Genomic DNA, 15979 nt, shown 5'->3' on the forward strand with positions numbered 1-15979 from the left:
CTCCGCTCAGACTAGCTTGGTTTGAGGGCGTGTCTGACCCCGCGGCCGCTTGGCAAGCTTTATGACGCGTTTTCATTGTGACGTCACAAGTAAAGGAAGTGAAGGGCTGGACTACAAACCAGCTGTTTGTTGAGCAGAGTTTTCTGTGGGAGGTGGGAACTCACTTTGGGCTTTTTCACTTTGCAAACCTGTTACATGCACAAAAAAGAGAAAAAACTCAAAAAAGGAGAGGGGAAAAGCTAAATAACATAATACCACCTCTTTAAGAACCACAAATCAAGCCAGAAATCTTGGTGTAGTCATGGACTCAGACCTGAATTTGAGGAGCCACATTAAGACAATTACAAAGTCAGCCTACTATCACCTGAAGAATATATCAAGGATTAAAGGACTCAGCAGGACCTGGAAAAACTTATCCATGCATTTATCTTCAGTGGACTTGACTACTGAAACAGTGTCTTTACAGGGCTCCCTAAGAAATCCATCAGACAGCTGCAGCTGATTCAGAACGCCAAAAAGGTGGATCACATCACTCCAGTTCTGAGGTATGTCAAAGAATTGATTTCAAAATCCTGCTGTTAGTTTATAAAGCACTAAATGGTTTAGGGCCAAAATACATTTCTGATCTTCTGCTTCATTATGAACCATCCAGACCTCTCAGGTCGTCTGGGATCAGGTCTGCTTTCTGTCCCCAGAGTCAAAACTCAACAAGGAGAAGCAGCGTTCAGTTATTATGCTCCGTATACAGTCAGGTCCATAAATATTGAGACATCGACACAATTCTAATCTTTTTGGCTCTATACACAACCACAATGGATTTTAAATGAAACGAACAAGATGTGCTTTAACTGCAGACTTTCAGCTTTAATTTAAATCAGGTGAACGGTGTAGGAATGACAACATTTTGTATATGTGCCTCCCACTTTTTAAGGGATCAAAAGTAAAGGGACAATTGGCTGCTCAGCTGTTCCATGGCCAGGTGTGTGTTATTCCCTCATTATCCCATTTACAAGGAGCAGATAAAAGGTCTAGAGTTCATTTCAAGTGTGCTATTTTCTATTTATTTGCTATGTGCTATTTATCAGTGAAGCAAGACTGAAAAATCAAAACAAACCCAGCAGAGAGATAGCAAAAACATTAGGTGTGGCCAAATCAACTGTGAGCTCAGCAACACCAAAAGACCCGGAAGACCACGGAAAACAACTGTGGTGGATGACCGAATAATTAAAATAATAAAATAATAATAATAATAATAAAAAGATGGAACAAACTCCCAGATAACTGCAGGTCTGCTGAAACTCTGTTCTTTTAAATCAAAACTGAAGACTTTGCTTTTTACCGCTGCTTTTAATTAAATTAAACCTTTCACTGCACTGTAACGTCCGGTTTTCATTGTCTTTGTTTTTAGATATTCAGTGCCCTGCACTGTAGATTTTACTGTCCTATTTTACCCTGTTTTTAAAATGTGTAGTTTTATTTTTTCAATTTCCCTTTGTTGTTTTTATGTTTAATGAAAAGCACTTTGAATTGCCTTGTTGCTGAAATGTGCTCTACAAATAAACTTGCTTTGCCTTACAGAGTGGAGGGTAATCACCTGTGATCAGAAGGAGCTGGTGATGCTCTTAGGCGTGAAAGCAGTATTAGGACAGCAGAGCTGCCGTCACCCTGGATCAGGAGACACAACGGAGCCACAGAGAGGGCAGCCAGATCGGCCGACGTCAGAGCCACGAGTAGAGTGACCTTAGTCGAAAGGAACCGCAGAGCCGCTGTCTCCAAGGGCTCGAAAGGGGCTTGGGTCAGGACCCATAAAACTGCACCTCCTTCAGGAAACGCTTCACCAGCAGGTGAGTAAACACCGTCCTGTCACCAAACCGTACTGAAGGCCAAACCTCTGTCCGTGAGCAGAAGGTCAGGAGGGTCGCGCTCGCGGCGGGGGAAGAAGGATCGTGGGTACTGTCATGCGTAGCCAGCCACCGAAAGGATTAACTAAAGTCACAAACGAAGTCATCTTAACCCTCTCCCTTTTTTCCACATTGCCTTTTGACCCTGCCATTGTATCATCAACGTCATTCATTAATTTAGTCACTTCAAAGCTTCACCCCAAAGCCGTGGTGCCATTATACTCACTCTGCCTGTTTTACGTTTAATGTCCACTTGATGGCGCACTAGAGCAAATGACGCCCCGTGAAGCTTCGGCCCACGAGTGAACCAACTGGATGCAAAGCTTGTTTATGTATATAAAACAACTGATTATCCAAATACTTGCCGATTAATTTTATCTTCGTCAACTAATCAATTTCTCTCTCTCGCGCGAGTTTTGTGTGCATGCCGTGCTGCCGACAGCTGCCTGCACCTCGCGGGTCTATTTCAAGTAGCCAGCTGTTTAAAAACGATAAAATATTCTTTGTGTGGTTCATCAACGGTGATAAATTATCCGAACGTCCCGCGAGGTGCGAACAACTCGGCACAACACCAGTGAAGCTGGAGCTCCATCTCTTCCGCCGCTGCACACATCCACGCTACGCCTACACGTGCGATATTTTATATATAGATATTTTAACATTAGATAAAAAGTTCAATTTTAGTCTAATAGTATACTGTTAATATGTTAAAAGTATAAAATTAATTCCAGTTGGACAAAGCAGTTTCATGTTTTCAGTCATTAAATACTTGTGCAAGAAAAATGGTCTACTTAATTTGTTAATGCTACTATCTTAACAATAATCAGAATCATTCATGCAAGAGTTCAACATCTGAAAGTTTACTGTAGCAGGTCAAACTGTTTTTATGTCCCGCCCCCTCCAGTCTATGATTGGTCAGTTTACGAAAAGGGAAATTAAAGGCTCGTGCAGACTAGACGTCTTTCAGCGTCGGCCGATGGCCGTGCCGTTCACACTACACAACTTGTCGTCTTGTTTAAGGGAATTCTTGAAGGAGTTCACACGTGACTGATCGGTGACACTACACGAGCTGACAGCGACTCTGTCACCCGACGCTGGTCTCCAAACCACGTTTGGTCAAGAAAACACGTGAAATGTGAAACGGGAAATGACGCTACACACGAAACCGCTGCTGTTTATTATTATTATAAAGACAAAAAATGTACCCCCGATCAAAGCCCGACTGTCGGCGAGCGGCAAATCGGGCTAAAAATCATGTAGTGTGAAGTCGGCTTAACGAGAACATCGATTTTATGAAAAGTTGAATATGTTTCAACAAAAGGCACCTGATGAGCTTACAGCCAGCTTACCAAACCCACAACCTCCTTATCTTCTCCGTGCTGACATTTTTGTAACCGAGCTGCTCAAGCGGCCACCGAGCGACCCGCCCACCGGGAACTCTCTCGGTGCTCCTGCGCCGCATCCTGCCCGCTATCAGGGGCGCGATATTTTGAATGATTAGCGGCACGGCGGGCAGGGTGGAGGGGGGATTTTTGTAGGTTGTATAGTTACGGTAGTTACTTGCACATTGTGCTCGTAAGTCGATTTTTAGGGGCATATGCATATGGGCAGAATGGTCGCACTATAGAGCCCTGTGCATGAAGCATTGCTGAAAAAAAACTTTCACGCGCTTTTATTTTGTAGGCACAATCACTTAAGAGGAAGTGATTATGTGAGTAACTGCTGTCATGACTGAGATCTGTTTCAGCACCAGATGCTATCAGTTTCCATCCATCGTCAACCGTTTATCCTGCGTACAGGCGGGGGGCTGGAGCCAATCCCAGCTTACATTGGGCGAAAGGCGGGGTACACCCTGGACAGGTCGCCAGTCCATCGCAGGACGCTATCAATTTATTTATTTTATGAGATTTTTTAAATTTATATTTTTCTGCAATCGCGCCGCCTGTTGCCGACCGCTGCCTTAGATATTACACTGGGGTTATCTCTTGATAGATAACACTAGTTTTCCTCCCACAGCAGCCTCTTCTGTGTGTTCCGGGATCAAAGATCATGTTTACTGTGTGGATGTTAATCATCCACAAGAGAAAGTTGAAGACTTGTGAATAATTTACAGGTTTTCTTTCAGTTTTTGCGTCGGTGATTATTCTACCGAAGCTGAAGCACCGATGTAGTTCCCCGGTTAATCTGGTCTGAAGGTATGTAATGTTTCCACAATACCTCTCGCTTAAAGAAAAACATTGCACTGTTTGCATATTTTAAGCTGTAACCTGATTTTATTTGGAGGCAGGAGATAAAACTATGATAATCCTCTGAATAAGGAAGTAACCTGTATCCCTTTACCACAGACACAAAACTGCAGGATGATCGTTAGTGCTCAAATAAAAAGTTAATGCTCTGCTTTCTCCGCTGCATTGTTCATTATCTAACGTCCTCATACCTAAACGACAACATAAGTCAATTGTCCAGTGCCCCAAACATTGAAAAACACAACCACATATATGAACGTTTCCGAAAACGACATATACGAGCGTTGGCAAGTACAAGTCCGGCAAATGGCTTACTGGACCTTCAGTGACCTAAGTCACCTGATGTTTGCCATGTAGTAAACGGCCGTAGTTTGTTTAGGTTAAGGCAACAAGACTACTTGGTCAGGGTTTGAAAAGGATCGTGGTTTCAACATGTGAAGAGTAAGCATGTCCAAAACATGGAGACCTCCTCAGTATATCTTTGTTTTTTAGTTTATCGTCATCACATCATCACATTATCGGGACGACATTCAGTTGCATTATTATCTGCAAGGTCTTGTTTATAATGCTGATATTGCCTTTGAAATTTAGATTTTCTTCTGGAATGGTAAGATAAATGGATTTACTTACAATAAATTCATATGGTTTAGCTTCTTACCTATCAAAGGAGACCAGAAATATGCCTACAGGCCTAATGGTTGAGTTATACCTAATTCATTTTGGGTATGTTACTTTAGTTTTGTTTTTCCTGGTGAAAGGGCAACGGTTAAAGAAGTTTTTAATGAGCAGCAATGCATGCACACCACTGCAAGTCTTTTGAATTGGCTCACGTTGTCCCCTTCAGCCTCTGTCTCATGCTCCTTTTCTGTTTGTTTGCTGCATTTCAGTTAATAAAACATGAGCCAGTCACCGGCTGAGCCTCGACCAAAGATTGAAACATGGACCAAAGAAGACGTCCACCAGTGGCTGATGGCCGAGGTCAAAGTTAATCGGAGTTGTGCAGACTTATTTGTTGAAGAGGACGTGTCAGGAGAAGTTCTATTTGCTCACCAAAAGAAAGATATTTTAGATTTAGGAGTAAAACACGGTCCTGCTGTCAAAATCACATCTTATCTAGAAAAAATGAAGACAGGATCACAACATGAGTCAGAGTTCCCAGCTGGTGTGAAAAACTGGACAAAGGAGCAAGTGGCCGAGTGGTTACTGCAGCACGGGAAGGTCGATGGCAGGAAGGCAGAACGATTCAAAGAGGAAGACGTGTCTGGAGATTGCCTTGTTTGCTTCGGGAAGCAGGATTTCCTGGATCTGGAGCTGAAAAAGGGTCCTGCTGTAAAGATTCTGAAAGAGCTGGATCAACTGAAAAATAAACCAGAGCCGACACCGTGTCGCGTCCTTCCTATCGGCACAGAGCAAAATGAATCTCTGCAGAAAAATCTGCCACCGGAGAAACCTCCAAAACAGAAGAAAACTCCTAAAGAGGTGGAGGCACTAACGCCACAAAGGAAGACAAAAGAAACAGCTGAGGTAAAATTCAACGTTGTATATCATTTACAAACAACATAATACTGCCAGCTATTTAAAAAAGTAGTCATGAAACACTTAGTATTGCTGCCACTGTATTTGTTGTGCATTTAAAGTCAAATTAAAAGCATGTACATTAAGTCTTTTACAGAAACATCTGCCAAACAGTAGAGATTAAATAATAAAGAATAAAGAGATAAACATAAAGGGAGAAAAGGCCGGCTTGGGGTATGTTATGTAGGTCACGTATAGACTGGCTTCTTTTATACAAACACTCCTGGATGTGCAGCCCCTTCGGTAGCCGGTCATAAGACCGTAGTCAACGTAGGTTACGCATTGTTTGTCAATTCTTGTTGACTTAATAATCAACTGCCATTTCAGAGTTGGATCTGTTTGTTTGTGTTTCATTTTGCATATTAATATAACAGCACGACCGCGCTGCAGGTCACCCAACACCATGGGGACCCGAGTTAGACTTAAATCGCACACACAGTGACTTGAGACTCGACTTGAGACTCGTCCTCAAAAGACTTCAGACTCGACTCGGACTCGTGGTGCGGGACTCGTGACCAATGTTTATTAAACGTCTGATGAGCGTGCTGTTATTCCCTCCCTGCGTTACCTATAACCTGCCTACGTAACACGTAGAATCAGCTGTGCACAGTGAACATGTTTAGCTCAGCATTGACCATCTAACGTTAGCTTGCTTCTTGCTTCAGCTACGACCTACGGGAGGTTAAAGATGAATGAGCGTTTGTTTACCTGCCAAACTTCATTTACATCCCGCTGGCTGCCATCACGTTAATTATTACAGTCGGCTGCAAATAGTTTACAGGTTTATTGTTGATCATGTAACGTCACAGTTTTATTTAGTTATAATGTTACACTGGGTTTGACAGTCTGCAGGGTGTGTTGACTTACAGTAGTTAATAAGCCATTAATAATAAATCATTAATTGCATTGCACATCACATGGTTGTGCTCTGTAAGTTAAAAACAGGTTACAGTTACAGAATCCCTTTATAGCTCTGCAGTTTTATAAGCAGCCTGGATTGAACGCGGCAGCTGATACAACATTCATTATAACCACCAGAGACTTGACTTGGACTCTAGCTCAGAGACTTCAGAGCATCTCTGAGCGACACCGGACGTAATGTTGTTCAAGTCAGCTGCTCGCAGCTAACGTGGGGGGTGGTGATGGAGCAGTGGATAAGACACATGCCTTTGGTCTGAGAGACCCGGGTTCAACTCCACATGGTGACCGATCCACCAATGTGTCCCTGAGCAAGACACTTAACCCCTAGTTGCTCCAGAGGCGTGCGACCTCTGACATGTAACAGCTGTCGCTTTGGATAAAAACGTCAGCTTAATGATTAAATGTAACGTTACTGCCTGTGAGGCGCCCACTCGGCAGGACAGAGTGGCGTTGAGCAACATTTTGTAAAAGCACTGAATACTTCTCTCATAAATGCATGTGCAAAACAGTAACGTTAGTTCAAAAGTCGAGACTCTTGCTTAATTTTTTTGCTGTCAATCTCACAGTCGAAGCTTCGCAGTGAAACGAGGATCACGCCATTTTGGTGATATGGGGGTGCTCAACGTCTGATTTCACACAGAACTACCAGTTTTCTCCCAATAAGTTAATATACAGCCTGTTACAATAAACATTTCAACGTTTAATGCTGTAAATAAACATGTGAAAAGAATAAAACTTTCAATAAATGTTTTTAAAGTACGTCAATAAATCCTAAATTGTAACCCTAACCCTGGGGCGTCAGTGTGCACGTGAAGGCGTGTGTGCAGCGGCGGAAGAGGAACACTTGCTGAAGAGACGGAGCTCCAGCTTCACTGGTGTTGTGCCGAGTTGTTCGCACCTCGTGGGACGTTTGGGTAATTTATCACCGTTGATGAACCACACAAAGAATATTTTATCGTTTTTAAACAGACGGCTACTTCAAATAGACACACGAGGAACAGCGACGTGCAGGCAGCTGTCGGCAGCACGGCAAAAACTCTGCACAAGACCGGTGAATGACTGGCGCGCGTGCGCGAGAGAGAGAATGGTCAACAACAAGCGCCAGTTTAGCTTCGGCTCGCCATCGCCGCACACAAAAACACACGATTTGACCATCAGGCGACTACAGGCAGGACTTGACGATTCTGATTGGACTATGTAAATCCTTGGTCGGGGACAGATCTACTTGATGTATTATTCACTAATTGCTCCTTATGTGTTTTCTGCAGAACCCGTCTGTGGTAATTAAAACCACCCTGGATAAACTGGGAAGAAATAAACTAAAATCTTTTAAATTCCACCTCAGAAATTACAACAAGGAAGGCTATAACTCTGTTCCTCAGAGCAAACTGGAGGATAAAGACACGGTGGACATCGCTACCTTACTGACCGCTCACTATGGCTGCGAGGACGCTTTACAGGTCACACGAGACATTCTAAAGAAAATAAATCAGCGTGATCTTGGTTCGCAGCTTGAGAGCACGATTGGTGAGTAAACTAGTAAAGTTTTTTAAATCATTGCAATATCAAAGCTTTTCTTTCTTTTTTAAGCATCTCATAATCTAATATTCCCAGATTGTTATTATATGTTCCAGTTTCTACACACACATATTGATTTTCAGGAAAGAATCTTTTCCCAGGTATAACTAGATGTTTGTTTTCTGATCACTGCAGAAATCTATTAATTATTTATTAATTCACTCATTTGTTTACACAGGAGTGAAGGAGACTCGCGCAAGTTCTACTGAAAGTGAGGAGGAAACGGACGAGTCAGAGACGCCTCCAAGAACAAATCGTAAAAAACGGAAGAAAAAGAAAAAAAGATCTTGTCTTTGTTTCATAAATGTCAAAATACATTTACCGTCCTGCTTTGACCAATCATCCTTACACTGTGGTGGCAGCCAAACGTTAGAAGGAGAAGAGCTTGATTTGAACTCACAGAGCCCAAAATTGTTCAATGATAAATAAGTAAATAAGCTAATAAAGTTATAGAACAGTAATTAATGCTAGAATATTTTATATTTTGAAACCTGCATCATTTATGTTTGCAAGCTAGAAGTCTTAGTTTGTAGACCCCAGGAAGGATAGCTGTTGCTTCGGCTACAGGGATCTAATAAATGAAATCGGACCCTCGAGGGGCATATGCCCCCTTTTGTAGATTTTATAGTTAAATGCATTAATCTGGGGCCGTATTACAGAAAGTCTTAAGTAAAGACAGGAAGAGTCTAAGATAGGATTTTTCTCTAACTTTTTATTTTTTTATTTTTAACTAACTTTAGGAATCCTGTCTTAGAGGTGTTTGTAACCTGCGTCGCGAAATCCAAATAACGCTTAACTCGGGAGATTAAAGAGAGAGAGTGGGCTAAAATAGCAGACGCAGTCTCCGCCGCATATCCGGCGTCCAGCGGAGCGTTGGTGCTGCCAAACACAAGTAGAAGAAGAAGAAGTCCATTGACAGTGATATGAAGACACGGGCCACTGTAGTGTCCATAGAGCAGATGAAACCGCTGGTGCTCATCAGTGACCCCGGCAGAAGACTACTTTTCTCGGGAAAGTTAATAATGACAGTAAAAAAAAAAAAAAAAGGCTAATAATAATAAAGGCTGCTGCTAACGTCATCGTGTTTTTCATGTATTTCTTGAATTTAACAATCTCCTCATATTAAAGCCTTGCATTAGGATCCTTTTGTTACATCAAGCCTTTACATTATGTTTTATAATGAGACATTATCCAGCGTCACATCGCCTGCACATGGGTAGAATCAATTAAGTTCCACCTGTTGACATTTTGTTGATTTTGTAAAAGAAATAAAAGAGCAGCCGTGTGGATTAAACGAGTTATTAAACTCTACCTTGTGGAAAAGTAAAGTTAGGACAGCTCAACAGGTCTCCTGAAGTTAGGAGAGTTTATTTAAGAAGTTAGGATGCTTCTGTAAAACACTTTTCTTATCTAGAGTTAGGAGAGGAACACTGACTTGGGAACTGTTAATCTTGGCCTTTTTCCTAAATCAGTTCCTAACCCCTATTACCACGGTTACCAAGCAGTAGGGCTGGACGATACGGCCAAAAGGTTTCATATCTTTCGATGTCGATAATTATCACGATAAGTATCAAATTGTTCTTTCTTTCGAGTTTAAAGGCTGATTTTTGCTCCTGAGTTAAAGTTGAAGAAACCCGATGGTTAACTGTCGTTTAAACTCTTCTTTATATTCAACACTTGAAGCCAAACAGAGGATCACTTCACAAATCTGAGGTAGAACATTCTAAACATTTATGATAAAATCTTTGTCAACAAATATGCACGAGTAAAATTAAGTAAGTCATTTTTCCTCAACAGAATAAACATCTTATTAAAAATTAAGTCCTAATTCGTGTATTATTCAAGTGAATAAAATCAAACATTTATTGAATATTTATTATATTGTTATTGGAAAAAAAATATTGCAATAATTATTGTTATTGTTTTATTGTTCAGGCCTACCAAGCAGTTAGGATAGGATCTGCCGGTTAGGAAGTTTCTGTAATACGGCCCAATAAATAGGCTAGACCTTTGAAGAACTTTGCACTCTTGGTAACAATTTTGTGCTCTAGTAAATAATCTGATCATAAACACATTGTACAGATATAAATGGTGATGACAGAAAAAAAGTCATATTTATTTAATGTTTTTACAACAACCCTACATTTCCTAACATTTTATTGCCTTTATAATGAACACATGTAACAATGTTTTATACTTCCTGTTAACATAATCCAATTCATCTTATTTCCATACTGTATATACATTGTGTAAACACCTTATTTTTAAAACCGGATTCAGTTCATTTTGAACAAACTGGATGTTTTCAGGCCGCCATAGTCTTGTTAGGCTAATCAATGTGAAACACTGAAGCAGTTTTATAAATAATAAGCCAAATTTGACTATGCATAATTAACATTACAGGACGATACTGACTACCAGCTATATATAGCGTGCTAACCCAGCGTTGTGTCGGACAGATTTGTGCAGCGGTGTTCATGAGGGAGAGCAAGAGAGAGACAGAGGGACGAGCGAGAGGATGTGCTGCATGAACACGCGATGCCTGAAGCTCTGTAATCAAACTCAATTTTAAATAGGCCTAGTAAAAAAAAAGGAAAATCAATCTGTGGCGGTCAGCGCTGATACTGTGGCGGGTCGCCACAAATAAATGAACGTATGGGAAACACAGCAGGTACTTTTTAAGATATCGTATTGTCTGTACAGTCAAATATGTCTCATGTCTTAAGATGTCTTATTGATTTTATGTAGATTTTTTGGTACATGTTTGTCATGAAGCAACAGATTGTAGCACTGTGCCCAAGACAAATTTCCCCTCAGGGACAATAAAGTGTATTCTATTCTGTTCTATTCTTGTCAGAAACTGTATTTAAAATATCTTTAACACAATGTCTACTGTGGGACAGTTCTTGTTCTGAAATCTTTTAGGCGGCGAGTTGTTGCTGGAAACTCTCAAATCAGTGTGTTACATCAGGGTTCCCGCGAGTCCTTAAAAGGTCTTAAAAGGTCCTAAGATAAAATCAGAGAAATTAAGGGCTTAAATTGTCTTAAATTTACCGTAAATTTGCTGTAGGTATTAAATTTGCCGATGGTGCATTTCAGGCTGGTGGGAAAATTGTCAAGCACAGTCGCCTAAAACTCCTAAAAAGTGTGTATTTGTATGAGTTTTTTTTCCTCCTTTCATTTGCGCAGGTCCAAAAAATGAAATATAACTACAGGTTAAAGTAGCTTTCTAAAGTGTGTCTTTCTTTTCACAGCGATTAGTTTTCCTCCATGGATTATCCATGTTTACCTCGCTCTTCAGCGGTGCGCCTATGTATTAGCTCATCTGGAAAGTGAAACTTAAGTTCGGTCCAGCGTCATTTTCTTGTTACTTTTCTGTATAATATGTAGGCTACTCTTTTATTTTATTTTAGTAGTTTATATTGAGTTTTAACAGCAGAGCATGAGTTAAGGCTGGGCGATATGGCCAAAAATGTTAAAACGATAAAAACTTCACCATAAATGTCAAATTATTATTTAATCATTATTTTTGTTATAATTTTAAAGGCTTTTTTTTTTAATCTCCTGAGTGAAAGTTGAAGAAACCAGATGGTTAATTGTGATTTAAACTTTTGTTTATGGTCAGATCATGACAAACACTTGATGCCAAACAGCAGCCTGATATCAAACAGTGGATCACTTCACAAATCTGAGGTAGAACATTCAAAACAACAAAGAAAAATTATGTAAAATCTTTTTGCAGTCCTTTTCCTCAAGAAAATAAATATCTTAATAGAAATTAAAGTGCTAAGTCATTTGTGATTCACCTGAATTAAATAAAATATTTATTGAACCTTTGTTATAGGCCTATTGTTTTATTGCCCAGCCCTAGTTCACGTTCATAAACGGACACGATCAGTTCACCAAAAACATGAGCATGATCAATAATCGGCACTGTTTGAGCACGACACTGAATAGACACACCGTCTAGTCGCACCGTCTGTGCTGTCACATTTGGATGTTATTTGCAGAAGACTGCGACCGGTACATATTTCTGCCCAAGTAGTTGTTGTATGTGGATAGACAACACATTTGCATCCTTGTGGTCATGGTGTCCCCGACCACCTCCACATGTCGTTTTGCTGATCGGATCGCAATCTGTCCTCAATGCGTCTCGGGTGCATAACATGTACTTTCTAATCAGGATAATTATATATAGATAATAATTAATAAATCATGTACAATGATTATTATTTTATTGCTTCCTCCACTTAATTTATTTGGTAGCTGTACTTAAGTTACTTTGCAGATTAAGATTTTACATTTAAAAAAAATCATGCATTAAAGATTAAAATGCTAAAATATATGCAATTTAATTTAAATGTCTCTCTCAGCCAGCTACAACATTCTGAAACACAAATTCTGCTTATTTGTTAATTAATCCGCAATAATATTCACATATTTCTTAATATACTCTGACAGGGACCATTCTGCAGAGGAGTTCAGCCCTGCTCTCATGCAAACAGAATATCACACGCTGACCTTCACAGCTGCAGCCTTCTCGCAAGGGCCCCTCATTCATAAATCTAGTCTTCTACACTTATCAGGCCCTCCTTACCAGGGCCTCCTATGTTCATAACGATTTTTTGAACTTTAACTCATGGGTCTGTGGGTAGGTGTAACTTTAAAACGGCTCTCACAGGAAGTGATGTGGCAGGGGTGGGCTTATGTCTTTTTTTTTTTATGCTTCAACAATCACTCGAGTGAAGACAGCACGCAATGTAGTATTTTCACTCCGTAGCACAGTATTCATCTCAGCAAGAAAAGAAAATCACACCTCTCTTCCAGGACAGATGGTCAGCAGCTGAAATGCAGTCTGAGGAGGCGTCCAAGAACTTTAGTAGGTGAGAAATTTACTTATGCTTCACGAATTCTCATGCTTTGAAAGAGGCTTTTGTATGTAAAAGCTGAACAGAGATGTTCTCTACATCTTAAATTAAAACTAGGTGCGTTAGCTGTCTCAAGCGCTGTGTAAGTGTATAAAATCTCAGCTCTGCTGTCTTGGTTTTTATTTCACACCAAACAAAAGCTTTTGGCAGGAAACGACTCAGTGTACAAGCACAGGGAGAGATAGAGAAAAAAAAGTGTTGTAATGCTTTCCAGATGTAGACATGACTTTGTAGCACTCAAATCACATCCTGTTTATCAGCAAGGGTGGGGGAGTGAGTAGCGCAGACTGCAGAAAGAAGATAGGCATGTAAGGGTCTGTTTCGTGAGGAGATTCTACACGGCTCACTATGAAAAGATGTGTTTAAGATTCAGTTCCATTTAAAAAAAAACACGTATTAAAGCCATGTTTGGACATGACAGTTGGTGCACAGTGTATTTGTGATCGTTTAGCAAAAAAAGAAAAGAAATACAAGTTGTGAAAAAGAGCTGTTGTGAAAAAATGGCAGAAAGGGGCATAGAAAACTAAAAATGATGAGCTTTCACTATAGTTAGAAATAAATAACAACGTTATATGTAAACTATAATTTATTCTTGATATAGGATGATGTAAACAGATCACATAATCGAATGGTTCAGTTGAGAATCAGCAGAGCGAATACATTTTCATCACACCAGTTCAAGATGAGGTGCTGCCAGATGTGTGTTCTGGCTCCCAGGGTGCAAACTATAGGGGAACAAGGGGGAACTTGGCCTTATAAGACATGAGCTCCCCTGAAAACATTATTGGTGAACTTTTTTGGGGGGGTGTCTCTAAAATACTGACAATATGCATTTCTATTTTGTGGTTTCTTTATAGATCACGTGTAAAATAAGGTTATTATTGATGTATGATTAGTACCTGACTCATTGCTAATTCACTTTGTGGGAGATAAAAACCCTCAGAGGGCCTAACGGGCCCTCACTCTCACACTTCATTCTCTTGGATGTAACTGTAACTTAGACTTAAATGAACTGTTGTCCTTTCAAAGTAATTGTTTTCAATGAGACACAGATTTCAGTAAAGTTCAAATTAACTCAAGTTCAGTGATCATTTCAAGCAAATTAACAAATACATGTGTATCCGAGCTGGTCCCAGGAGCCGACTCCCTAAACTCTGTATTCCATTGGTTAATATGTCCTGTCTCGCTCCTCCTCTTGTGGGTCTTACGGTAAGACCCACCTTTTCCACCTTCACATCCACATCATCTATATTAAAACAGTGTATTCTACCCTGAAACACTTCTAAAGACATAAAACACCTATAAAGAAATAAGACTAAATAAGACATCTTGATATTAGCAAAAAAATATATGTGCATAAAAACAAAATTACACAAGTGGTCATGATTAAGACATGCACACAGGTTTGTGTGCTGTCTCACACGCTGACCTTCACAGCTGCAGCCTTCTCGCAAGGGCCCCTTATTCATAAATCTAGTCTTCTACACTTATCAGGCCCTCCTTACCAGGGCCTCCTATGTTCATAAATCTTGAGTTTACTCTTATCGAGCCTGGCTCCAGGTGCTATCAACTTTTTGTCAGAATCCAACAAGGCGTCTTTGTCTCTCGTTTGGATGTCTAATTAATTTTGAATCATGGTCTGCAACACTGTTTGACTGGCGGGGAGGATGTATCTTTGCACAATGTGAGGGGTGTGTGCGCAGTGGGGGCAGGACAAACAGCACTTGACCTATTTGTGCCAATAAACTGTAGAATATAGTACATCACTCTGCAGAGTATACTGTTCCCTGCTTTATTTGGACATATTGAATCATACTGTGGCGTTTGGGTTTATTACCCTTCAGGAGGTTTGATGTGGTCAAACTTGGCCGCTGGCGGTTCTAACGACCATTATGACTGTCGTTACAACAGCCAGGAGCACTAACGAACCAGCGGTATCGATGATCTTAGCAAAACGACACCACAAAGGTTAAATAGCTGAGTTTCCCTATTAGTCAGTTCAGAACTGAAGAAGTGTCTCGTCAAGTTGCCCTTGACTTTAACCTTCTTTGGATAAATATGACCTGGATGACTGAGAACCTTTGCAGACATTGGTCATTATATACGTAGCCTATCAGATGTGCTGACATAAAGCAAGTAGGCCTACATGCTTACAGCTTCAACCAAATTTTTGATCCGCCATCAATTTCTGTAAAAACTGCCAGTATTTAAAATCTACACAGTTCTTTTCTTGCCTCAAAACTTCTCATACGTAAGTGGATTTAGTGATGAAATAACATACAAAAAAAATATAAAATATAAAACTTTCTGTTGCTGGCCTCTGTCTGGCACGGGCAATGACGATGCAGTGAATTGTAGGGCTGGGGTGATTCGTCGAGGTAATCGATTACGTAAATACGTCGTCGCTGCATCCGGTGTGGGATTATCCCGGACAAGCTCCAGCTACAAGACTCTACAAGAGCAGAGAAGATGACCCCTTGAGACACAGCCCCTCCTCATTTGCATAATGAGGCAGAAATGCATACAAAAATTTAAAAAGGACAGGAAGAAATAAATACCATGGGTGAAAATAAATAAGGTAAAAAAATACAAAGGATGAATAAAACAGACAAAAATATTAAAACACACATAAATAAATACATTTAAAAAAATAAATAAATATAAACGGAGAATAAATAAATAAGGTAATTATTACAAAGGTGAATAAGTAAAGGCAGTAATTAAAATATATACATTTATGTCTCCTTGTATAATTTAATTACTACCTACATTTATTTATTTACTTTATTTTTTTGTGTATTTAATTGGATACTTATTTATTTATTGAGCA

The 15979-nt window shown here is 40.1% G+C and overlaps 1 protein-coding gene and 1 pseudogene across 1 annotated transcript; both read left to right on the forward strand.

The window, feature by feature from the left end:
• Positions 1-5228: 5228 nt before the first annotated feature.
• Positions 5229-8900, forward strand: LOC123957364. Its single transcript, XM_046030079.1, has 3 exons — positions 5229-5671; positions 7912-8170; positions 8400-8900. The coding sequence occupies exons 1-3, from the start codon at positions 5270-5272 to the stop codon at positions 8648-8650; spliced, it is 912 nt and encodes a 303-aa protein (XP_045886035.1). The 5' UTR covers positions 5229-5269; the 3' UTR covers positions 8651-8900.
• A 4087-nt stretch (positions 8901-12987) lies between these two features.
• LOC123957369 overlaps positions 12988-15979 on the forward strand; it is a 14708-nt pseudogene continuing 11716 nt past the window's right edge.

The sequence above is a fragment of the Micropterus dolomieu genome, linkage group LG19 (assembly GCF_021292245.1).
Source record: "Micropterus dolomieu isolate WLL.071019.BEF.003 ecotype Adirondacks linkage group LG19, ASM2129224v1, whole genome shotgun sequence".
In the NCBI taxonomy this organism is placed as follows: domain Eukaryota; kingdom Metazoa; phylum Chordata; class Actinopteri; order Centrarchiformes; family Centrarchidae; genus Micropterus; species Micropterus dolomieu.

Excerpts from the sequence above, each read along its gene's own strand:
- LOC123957364 (XM_046030079.1), top strand. The coding sequence starts at position 5,270 with ATGAAGACAGGATCACAACATGAGTCAGAGTTCCCAGCTGGTGTGAAA. Across the intron at positions 5,672-7,911 it reads AGACAAAAGAAACAGCTGAG|AACCCGTCTGTGGTAATTAA; the intron begins GTAAAATTCAAC and ends TGTTTTCTGCAG. Across the intron at positions 8,171-8,399 it reads GCAGCTTGAGAGCACGATTG|GAGTGAAGGAGACTCGCGCA; the intron begins GTGAGTAAACTA and ends TTGTTTACACAG.